Genomic DNA, 11,505 nt, shown 5'->3' with positions numbered 1-11,505 from the left:
AGATAACAATGGTGAGGGAACGTTCTCCACACATAATATACGTTAATCAAATTATTTCGATTGAAATATCCGAAATATCGATTTGTAGGCAAAACCCTGTAGGATCCTGATAAAAAAAATGCTATTTTAAAAGAAATCTGAACTTTTCAGATAGAGAATGCAGAAGAATAAACAGGACAGAAATACACATGTAGCCTAAACTCTCGCATACTTCCACAAACACCTTAGCACCCTCAAAAACAAACAAACAACAAAAAAACAGTACAGTTTGTAACAAAAAAAGTTTAATTAAAAAGTCATATACATTGAAGATCATATCAATGCTGCATTCCAATGCAAATATGTAAACCAATAAACTGAACAACATAAATCACATTTACATCATTATGAAATAGCAGTTTGCAACAAGCAAACAATACACTTTTCAACAAAGCCAACAACATTTCCTCATCGAACTAGAGATTGCATCAAGCTTGTAGAGACCCCACAACGCCCCCACACACCCCAAAACAAAATAACTACAAAAAAAAAAAAAACAACACCACATGGCTAGACATAAGGAAAACATGCTTGAATACTCATCCCATGCAGAACGTAACGAAATTAGCACGAGAAGGGAAGCACAGGCAGGCACTCTGCTAAGCCATGCCCTCATCTTGGTCCAGGAGCACGGCCCGGCTGGAGAAGACGTCGGCCAGCATGTGCTTGGGGATCTCGGAGCCGCGCACTCGCAGGGTGTAGCAGGCGTCCTCCACCTTGGCCAGGCTCTGTCGGAGCGTGTGCAGCTTCTTGGACACCTCGTACGGGCCCGTGTTGCCGATGTAGGCGAAGCCGTCGTGCACCTCGCGCAGGAAGCCGCCCAGCTGGAAGGGCGTGTCCATGTCGCCGTTGCCCACGCTGCTGATGCACATGCGCATCAGCTCGCCCGTCAGGTCGGCCACGCCCAGCAGGTAGTCCGTGGGGGTCACCTGGAAGGTCAGCACGGCCGGCTCCTGCCGCACGGCCACCTCCTCGTCACTCTGAGAGAGAAGAAAGAGGACAACGGATGGGTGTGGTGTGGTGTGGTGTTGTGTTGTGTTGTGTTGTGTTGTGTTGTGTTGTGTTGTGTTGTGTTGTGTTGTGTTGTGTTGTGTTGTGTTGTGTTGTGTTGTGTTGTGTTGTGTTGTGTTGTGTTGTGTTGTGTTGTGTTGTGTTGTGTTGTGTTGTGTTGTGTTGTGTTGTGTTGTGTTGTGTTGTGTTGTGTTGTGTTGTGTTGTGTTGTGTTGTGTTGTGTTGTGTTGTGTTGAAAAAAAGTCATTGTGATGATGAGCTTACGAAACAACAGAAACTGGAAGTACTACAAATACACTAAGATATTTTATTTAAAAAATGTTTGGCTGCTTCTGTTCTTCACTCAGGGTTACACAATTAAAGCACACATTTCCACCTTAATGTACTGTCTGCCTAGACTGGGTCAACTCTGCCTGACCTGCCGGCGAATCTGGATTTCGCCTGGCAGCTCAGGCTGGAAACCTGCACATCTATCTCCCCTGCTTCCTGTCCACAACCTTTGGATCCAATCACACGGAGTCATTTGAACGATGCCAATAGAGCTCGACAGTCCCGCCCCTACCGTGAGAGAGCATGCCTCTTGTGCAGTAGAAATTAAGTGCACACTCCCCATACTAAAAGATTGAGAGACGCTGGCTGGGCTACTTCAAAGAGACTAAACCCAGAGATGACCGGAGCACTCAGATTACTTAAGAACTTAGTTTATTGTGGTGCACAAAAAAAAGGCTTGAGCGCAAGTGACACCCCTCTTACAACTTAAAAGATTGAGCTTAGTATGGTGATAGCCAGACTACTGTCTGCCAGCCACAGTTAAACATTTGTGAAAGCTAATAAAACAGCATAAATGTGTAACACTAACACTTCAGAAATCATTTCAAAGTTTTGGTGGGGTGGTGGCAAAGGCATTCTTTTGTAAAGCCTTATTTAAATTTGTACACACTGGAAATCTTTTGAATTACATTATAAGACAAATGAAAGATATACTCAGTGGTTGTGGATGTATTCAGATTATTACCTTCGCCAAGGAGGTTATGTTTTCATCGGGGTTTGTTTGTTTGTCTGTCTGTCTGATTGTTTGTTTGTTTGTTTGCAAAATAACTCAAAAAGTTCTGGATTGATTTCGATGACATTTTCAGGGAAGGTCTGAAATGACCCAAGGAAGAAAATATTACATTTTGGGAGTGATCCAGGAGGCCGTTATGTTTTTGCTTTGCGGAGGTTTGCGCTCTCGGAGTGCTTTTCTAGTTATGCAATGCAATTAAAAAACTATGTCTATGGAGGCCCGAAATGGTCAAAGTTGTGATTTTGTCTTATGCGATGTCTCACGGAATGCAACACTATTGGGAGGGAATGCAGAAGTACTGTGAGGGAACAGAAAAGTAGCTCAAAAAATAAATGACAACCAAAAAGAGAAAAAAGGGTACAATGCATGCCTAACTTTATGGTTAATTAAAAGACATACATATATTCATCAAGGCATATTATCATTACTAGCATTATGGATTCAATTGGTCTGTATTGCCAATGCAACAGTTACAACCTGAAACGAAAGCCTTTTCATAGGCATTTCATAGAGAAATCTACCTTGAGATTACATCTACACCACATAACCAAAACAAACAACAACATAAAAAAAGATGTTGGTGCCCCCGTTACAGTAAGCACGTAGAATCCAAAAATATACCCCAGGCTGTTTGGCCAGGAGCCTAACGGCAGTTCTCCTCAAAAAATCTTGCCAGTGCAGCGTGCAGTAGCTCATCGTCTCGCGCTCAAAATAGAAAGCAGAGATAGCCGTTGGTGCCCATCTGATAAGCAGGGTGCAAGTGCTTTAAAAAACGTAGTCACTTTATTTCGGAAGTAAACAGACGGAAAGACAGACGGAGAAGGAAGGAGAAAGACTGCGAGGGTCAGAAAAAGAGGGTCAGAAAAAGGCTCAGTAAATGTACTGATTTTATATAATTTATATAATTTATATACAGGCACGGAGGAGAATAAAGCAAAACGCTGGAAGTCCACGTGTGGGTGAGGAAAAGACAGTAATGAATAACACAAAGAACAAAATTGATGCAGAGGGACAACTTCATTAATGACTAAAACTCAGCATAGGTCTCCATGCACTGACCAAAGTTTGTCCTGCACATATTACCTATAATTGCACATAGTAACTATAATTACTCTCTGCTATATATTATTGCTGAACTGCTGAAGCAAATATGAGGTTTTACGTTTAGCTACAGACAGATTGGGAGTTCTGCGTGGTGTTACGTGGTAGACTTGTACGGGAGGGATACCTTGGCATCTGTCTTCTCGCCCCTCATGAACACCAGCCGTGCATTGATCTCCTCCAGACTGATGAGGGTGCGATGCCTTATGAAGTGCTGGAAAGATACGGCCTCCACGTACTCCTGAATACCTGCAAAGGATGTGAATACGATACCTGAATATACAGCTCACAACACACATTAAAACAGCCTGTAGCTTTTTGGAATTGGAAGAAGGTATTGTTAATTATTCCATTGAAACCTTCTGAAGACACAAACAGCACATGCACTTGATTTGAGAAGCAGACATATCTTCTTCAGGAATGATCTAAGTAAGTTGAAACAAAAAGCTGCAGCTTTCTATCATGCCACATGGCAAAAGATTTCATGCACAAGTCACCAGATTAGACAGAGGTCAATATTTCCTTGCGCAATACCCAAATAACTAGAAAGTCTAAAAGTCCGTGGTTGACTTTTAACAGCTGCAATTAACATCAAAGGCCAACTCCAGCTAATACAGTTTACACAAGAGTAAAACACTCACTCATTCCCTCACTGTCTGCCTTTATGCTCAATGACTTTGGGAGACCAAACAGCAACAACAATCTCATGCTGCTGTTGACTTCAAAGCTATATACATATGAGCCTTGGGTTCGGCTCTCCTAACAGGAAAAGTGATAAGATTATCAAAGAGGATACAGCGGCATCCTTCAGCACACGCATCTCTTTGGAGGTTTACTTAACCAAACACACATCTATCCAAACAAGACTCACATTCCTACAGAGAGTCATTAAACAGGGGTGACTAGAATGGGATCATAGGAGTTTATTAAATAACCTTGCATACAAAACAGGGCTAGTGTTATATCAATGTTTTAGGTCACCAACAACCTAGAGGTTCAATACACTCTCTTTTTTTAGTCAATTTAAGCAAATAGCTCCTTGCAGTCTGTATTTTTAGTGTGTGCATTCTGTGCAATAAAACAACTCTGGTGTTTGTACACAGCCCTGAGCTCTATAAATGGAAAAGTAAACTAAACTGCCGGATATTTAGCAGATGCTTGCATCCGAAGCAACATAGACAGGAGATACTGGAATCAAATCGACCAATAGTCAGGTGGTGATTCTACTGCTGTTCCACCTCACCCAACGAAACATACTGGTAAGGACCAACTGATCAAGCCATAAACATGGACAGGGATATGACACAAAACCACACACACACACCTCACACAAAACTAAATTGATGATGGTATCCTAAAATGAAGGACACTATATAGATATAGACAATATATATATATATATATATATATATATATATATATATATTGCATATATATATATATATATAGGACACTATAACATTAATCGAGGCAACTTTATTGGTGACTATCTGACTTGCGCTATCATTCTTTCCCTAGCTTATTCGAAGACTAGTTTAACACTGGAAAAATAAGAATATTTTGTGTCAAATTCTTGTCATTTGGAAGACACAGATACCACCAAGCAAGCTATAATCCTTCCTCAATACCCAGCTGGGCAGTGGCCAAGAGACCACCTCTGTCCCCTAACGAGATTTATCTTTTGAAATCATCAGCCACCGTGCCAGTGGAAGATATTCCACCACTTTGAGCTAAAAATGAAGGATTAGTTATTTCCCCCTCACCCTCGCCTTCCATGAACAGATCGGCTAATCATATCTCTTTCCTTCTCTCTGGAGAGGTTACATTTGGTGCGTGCGGAAACGTGGTCAGCGAGCAGTCCTGTCCACCACACACACAGGGTCCCTGATGCCAACATTCAGGCTGGGCACTGATAAAGTCAGCTGTCATTATGCTGTTGGCGCCTGGCATTGCTTGGCTGGGTAAATAGAAAAGTCCAAAAAGGAGCTCCTGCCAAATGCTGACCACTAGTTGACCTCTATGTCCTGTCGACCCAACTGTCACAGCAATTCTTTTTGTGCTTGCTATCTGAACAATGCCTCTCAACACTCTCTATTTCCAATGGCTGGTGGTGTTGTGTTTGGTCCAGACACGCAACTCATTGCTGGATTGCTGTGTCCTTAGCATAGCGTCACCCCATTATTCAGGTTGACTGAATGTGTGGCTTTGAGTGGCAGAGGCCTAGAAAGCAAAGTAGGTAAAACAACACGTTAAAATGTCCCTCAAGAAGAGACTGTTACAGAACTGCGCCCAATCTGTAACACAAAGCCAGTTTGTCCCCATGACAGGTAGCCTCAGTTGCATAAAGCAATGTTCTTAATACGCATCATTAATACGTTACTAGTGCAGTGGTGTCAAACATGCCAGTACTGTAGAAAAATCCATAGCCCAACTTCAGGGATGCCTGCTTTAAAAATAGGATGATAGGGGAAAATATAATTGCAGCTAAGTATTCAATAATGAATACTGAATGTTATATTATAACGTATAAGCCTATAATTAAATTTAGGCATGGCTGCAAGTGTCATTTTTACAGATCAAAATGACATAAGCATAACAGCTGATAAGACTATATGTTTATTGTTAAGCTTATTGAATAACTTCCTGCTAGAGAAGACAAACGATTTTGTGGAATGATGCATCATCGTTTGGAATTTCATTTGCAAAGAGAGGACTTAACAATCTCTGGTAGGCAGCCTATAAGTGACATCACGCTCTGTCTGCCACCCCTCGTCTGTAGCTGACTGAAACAACATAAGCATATATGCTATAGCCTGTTTAGCCTATGCATAATTTAATGATGTAGAAGACACACCACTTTGTAGAAAGATGCATTATAATATGAGATTTACATCGATGTGACTCAAAAAAGCCTTTGATAGCATAAGTGACATGTCGCTCTGTCTGCCACTCGTTGTCTAGCTATGTGGCATTCTGAAAAGTACATTTACACAATTACATTTGGGACCATTAGCCTTGCACACAGAATTGATGTTTGTTTATTCAAACTCTCAAGTCAAGTAGCCTGCAGTTTATTGCACATCATTTTTACGTCATTTTGAATAGCCACTGCATACCCGTGTTTGTTGCCGTGTTATTGCAAAATCTGCAGAATCATTTTATGCAAGCAAACTGCATACAGGGAATCGCTATTGCTGATGTTTGGATGATTATCATGTTTGACATCTTGCATCTTGACCTTTCCTAAGCCCTGATTCAGTGCTGCCAAAATTCCGCTTACCCTCTGTGTCTCTGGTCCTGTGTTGTGCCGTGAGAGGGGGAGTGGATACAGTACAGCGATAAAGCAGAGAAAGTCAACGTGTGCTTTGTTTACTGATATATTCAATAATACATTTTGCATTACGTACCAAACAATGTAAAACTGGGCACTTACTCGTGCCTGTAGCAAGACACCGGTCAAGTTTGAAATCAATCAGACTAATGGTTCGACAGATATGCGGCGCACACACGCACACACCTGTAATTTATAGATAGGTGGGCTCTATGGAAACGAGGGGTAGCAGAGAGCAAGGCCAAAGTTTCTTTGATGAGTCCTTCAAAATGGTTTAAAGAACCATTTAGGGGTGCCATATGTGAAGCATGCAGGCGAATGATTTTTGGTTCTGTAGCACCTTTTTCCCCCCTATTCGTTCATTTGAAAAGGCTCATCGTATAAAGTGCACAGCATGTCTGTTTTCAACCTGATAAGACCTGTCTGTTCAGTAAATATGGTTTTAAAAAAAAGAGTCACTGTCCATTGGCTACCACTGGACAGTGGACATTACTCATCAGATCACCATCGTACGTGTCAGTCAGGTATTTAAAGGCTGCAGCAGCACTAACTGCAAAGACTGCAATGACTTGCCAATATCTAACACACCTGCTATGACTAGAGTAAAAAATACAGAGTTGCAATATTAGGGTTACCTTTGTTCTGACTTTTTCTGCAACATTTCAAGACCGCGCACACAAATGTAGTTTAGTAACCTTTCCAAACAATATACACCTGTAACTAAAGAAAATGTATGGCACATTTAAAAATGAGTAACTACCTATACAAAATCACTGTGTTCTGTGAAATTAACCTCATTTGATGGCCAACTTTCTACACAAAAAGAAGCACCACCACACAGCTGAAGCAGCAACATCCAAAACACATGTCGCATGTCCATGCATGCACATTTTCATGTGTTAAACAATGGCTCGGCTTATCTTGACCCAAAGAGGGGAAAAAAACCCTCAGTGTTTGAACCTGCAGTGATCACACTACACCATAAAAAGTGGTTTATCGGCTGTCTGGTGCGCTCTTCAAAGCTTCCCATATCAGTGGCAATTATTGTCAAATTTAGCCCTGCAATATCCGTAATGGCACTGTCACAAAAACAACACCATTAAACTTGCTGCCTTCCAACCCGGCTGGGTTTTTTTTATCAGCTTTCGTGTGAGAGGGTACACATAATAGTTCTCCCACACAATCTAATAAAGATGACAAAATAAAATCCATTAAAAAAAACCTAATTGATAGGAAGTGCCACTGGTCACGTCGCAAGGGATGAATCAGTGAATTCCCTGGGACCATAATCTAAAAACCACTTCCCACCAGCTGGCTATCAGCTAAAACGCTTAGCCCCCTCCCTCCTTGATGGCTTCCTCAGAAACACAACAGACCTTGTGTCTCCACTGCAGAGTGCAGAAGTGCTGATAGGGTACCAAGGGGACTTTATCTATAGTTGTTTCAGTCCCATTCTATCAGCTCTATGATGGATTTGCATGGTGTATACGTGGAATGGGTGCTCTCAGAAAATGACTCCCATATCAGTTCATTATGAAAAAGAAAACAGAGGAGGGTTTGGTCCTCTTATGAGGGGGAAACAGACCCAATCTGTGCGTTAATTGTGTGAACCTGCAGGCTGAGAGAGCTTTAATGTAACGACTGCAACAAATTTCTCTGATATGACATACCAGCTAATTGCATTCAAACAGATGTGGCTTGTTTTATAATATCTAAAAGAAAAACCTGGTGTGCAAAGATTTTATGTTCAGATCGGCTATAAATGATTTCTCACTGAAGTAGACTATGATCACAAATGGGGTATTGCGCATTTCCTCAAGAGTTCCGCAGGTGTGTTTTTATGCTGAATAACCAGCAACAGTCATAGGGTCCATTTAAATATGTTTCTACTGTAAGCTTCCAGTCCCATCTCCCCATTCCATTACACTGAATTAACGCTACCCGAAAAATCTCAAAATTATTATTAGTAAATGCACTAAGCATCAATTGCTTATTATGCACTCTGAGCAGAAGCAATGTCATGCCAGACTAAACTTTGAATTAGTCATGATGTACATGTGCAATACCTGCATGGCCAAAACATGTCTATATAATTCAAATAAATGGCAACCAGCAGTGCCACTGCTGGCCAATTCAGTGCCCTAAGCAAGTTGCTTTGTGGTGTTATAGCTTCATGATTTCCTTTTAAAAGTTTATTATATTACAAAGGAGATACACAATGACAAGCCAGCTGGATCTGCTACTCTCTTTGTCTCTCGCCTGCGCTTCCCTGTAGTAAATAAAGTTAGATTGGCTACGTGGTGGAGATTGAGTGAACCAAAAAAGGTCTCATCCTTGCATGCAACATGGTGTTGGTGCATTTTGACATTGAAAATGTTTTCGAGGAAGAGTGAAACGCAGTTTGCAGAAAACGTTACGATTTATTGGCAATATTTCTCCACCATGGTGTCCTACCCACAGAGTGTGATGCGTGTAGTCTGAGAGTCTGGGGACTCATAATTGGGATTTGTTTCCAACACTTGCATCATGACGGGCACCAACTTTGAAATCATTGGTCCAGCCTTACCAATCACATTGATCAGAGATTCCTAACATTACTTCGTAGTTCGCCTGAACTTTACAAACTGACAATAAACAGTATCAACAGTCGGGAAACAATACATGCGTGTCTACTGTATCTTTGCTGTAAATACATTTCTGCATTTTTTTTTTTCGTCAGAGGGAAATGGTTATGAACTATGGTGTTCCAGACTAGATCATTCCAAAAGAAGACCTAGGGTGGGGCTAGGCTAGGTATTGTGGGCCTAATGCAACGAAAACACAGATGACAGCCTGACTATGTCAGCGAAGGCTGCTCTGTTGATGATGTTTCTTGTGCAAAAAAATAGCTTTCTAGGTGATTTTGTTGAACTTTTTGTTGGGCACTAAGGCTACTGGCAGCATGTTATACCAAAAAGGAGGCCTCGACCAATCCAATGTACAACATGCGACACATTTGCAACGGCAGCCATCCAAAGTTGTTGTTGTGTCCCCCGCATTGTGCAATGTTTGATTGGTTTTCAGCTTGTCCCTGAAAACCATTGTCTTCGCAGAAAAATCTGTTCCATCTGGTGTAGGGCATTTTTGGGGAATTTTCTTCCAAATTCAAGGCATAGTATATAGCACATAGTTAAAAAGCACTGATCTTGCCATTACCCCACCTGAATCCAAGTATTATCAGGGCAAACTAATGATTTCGGAACTGAGCACTCAAGAATCTCTGGTAGAAGCCTTTCAGCGTATGGTCTTCTAATTAGTGATCACAACCTTAACTTGGCATCGCTGCAATCATGCCAACAGTGTTACAATGAATGCTGGTATATGTATAGTGCACAAAGGAGGCCCAGCAGTGGCTTGTGTTTGTGCACTCACTCACCAGGGGTGAAAGCTCTGTGGAACTGATACAAGTCTTCTCCTCTCAGCTCCTCAGCAATCTGCCCAATCTTCTGCCTCACACTGTCCAGCTTCCCATCAGCTTCTTCCAACACTTCCTCCACATTTGGAACACTGGGGATATCATAACATTTCCATTGTTTATAAAATAATCATCTCCTATAAAGTAGTGTGGATGGATATATGCAGTATATATTTTTTTACCTGGTAACTCTGTGAAGCAAAAATATAGTCCTCTTGCTTTCAATTGTGATGTCACGACTTATCTTGACCAGTCGCTCATACTTGTCATGTTTAGTGTCAAGCTCCTGCTGAAACGCTGACATGAAGAGGAAAGATAAACAAATGAGCCTATGCATAAGTATCAAACTGAGTCCAAAGATAAGACCAGGCAAGACCTTTTTAACAAGAACATTCTACGCATTTTATGATCAAACTATTCAAATCCCAGTGTTTCTGTACCCCTCAACGCTTGTCCAGTGTTAGACAAATGGCGTGAACTCTTTGACGCCAAAGAAGTTACGCAGCATGATTGGACAAGGATTAGGATTGGGTATCTCTGCTGAATAACGATCTTGGCCCACCGTAAGGCAGGGTGACAGGACAGGGCCTTTACCTTTGAAAGAACACAGCACAGCTGATGATGGATTAATGCTGGAAGTTTCACGTTGATCGTTCTTCTGAATCTGTGTACCATCGGCTTTCTTTTTGCGGGGACATCCTTCCCCTGATGAGAACAAAGATTATTTGACTCAGTTCAGTACGACAATGGGAAAATAAATACAAAGAAATCTGGAATAGCATGTTACATTGTAGCTATACAACCACTGTAAACATGCAATGCTGCAAGCAAGCCAACAAACGTGAGCGCATTTAGGAGATGTGTAGCCTAGGCTAAATGCGTGTAAAAGTCTTGTGAAGAAGACACCGACAACTTACCTTCTCTTTTACTCATGACTTGATTGTATCCCTGTGCCACTAGATAATAACAAGCTTCCAATGCCTCCAACAACAAAAAAGCAGATTTAAAAGACGACAACAATTCGGCGTGGGGTTCTTCGTTTGCTGTCGCCTACGTAACGTCAGTAGGCTATGGATGTGCATAGATCGCGGCAATGTCTTGTACACAAATATTAATTCACACAGGGATGAATTTCTTAATCCGGAAATAGGGGGAGATATATATATATATATTTGCAATAGTATTGCGTACTCAAGAGTCGAAAAACGTCTATCTAGTTTCAGCACTGGCATGTATAACAGATACCCTTCATTTCTAGGACTTGCGCCATATAAATGCGTAAAGAGTAGCCTAGTGCATTTTGGGAAATGTATTTTTCAACTACTCCCTGCAAACAATTCACAAAAGTTGAGCCTTATTGAATAACGTAGGGCTACAACATTTAGGGGATGACTGTTTAAACTTAAATGGTTAGATATGCTAACTCCCACAGTAGCTTATCATTCAAAAATGTGTGGCGTGCAGCTATACAATAATAGGCTAATAGGCCTATAGGAGTTTCAACAA

The 11,505-nt window shown here is 41.3% G+C and overlaps 1 protein-coding gene across 1 annotated transcript; it reads right to left on the bottom strand.

Moving 5' to 3' along the window:
• Positions 1 to 262: 262 nt before the first annotated feature.
• Positions 263 to 11,225, bottom strand: tsnax (translin-associated factor X). Its single transcript, XM_062519860.1, has 6 exons — positions 10,917 to 11,225; positions 10,594 to 10,704; positions 10,182 to 10,296; positions 9,961 to 10,091; positions 3,342 to 3,463; positions 263 to 1,019 (listed from the first exon to the last, which is right to left on the bottom strand). The coding sequence occupies exons 1-6, from the start codon at positions 10,930 to 10,932 to the stop codon at positions 639 to 641; spliced, it is 876 nt and encodes a 291-aa protein (XP_062375844.1). The 5' UTR covers positions 10,933 to 11,225; the 3' UTR covers positions 263 to 638.
• Positions 11,226 to 11,505: the final 280 nt, after the last annotated feature.

This window comes from Sardina pilchardus, chromosome 18 (assembly GCF_963854185.1).
Source record: "Sardina pilchardus chromosome 18, fSarPil1.1, whole genome shotgun sequence".
Taxonomy (NCBI): domain Eukaryota; kingdom Metazoa; phylum Chordata; class Actinopteri; order Clupeiformes; family Clupeidae; genus Sardina; species Sardina pilchardus.
The sequence above is the reverse complement of the archived record's forward strand: the minus strand, read 5'-3'. Positions and strand labels throughout refer to the sequence as shown.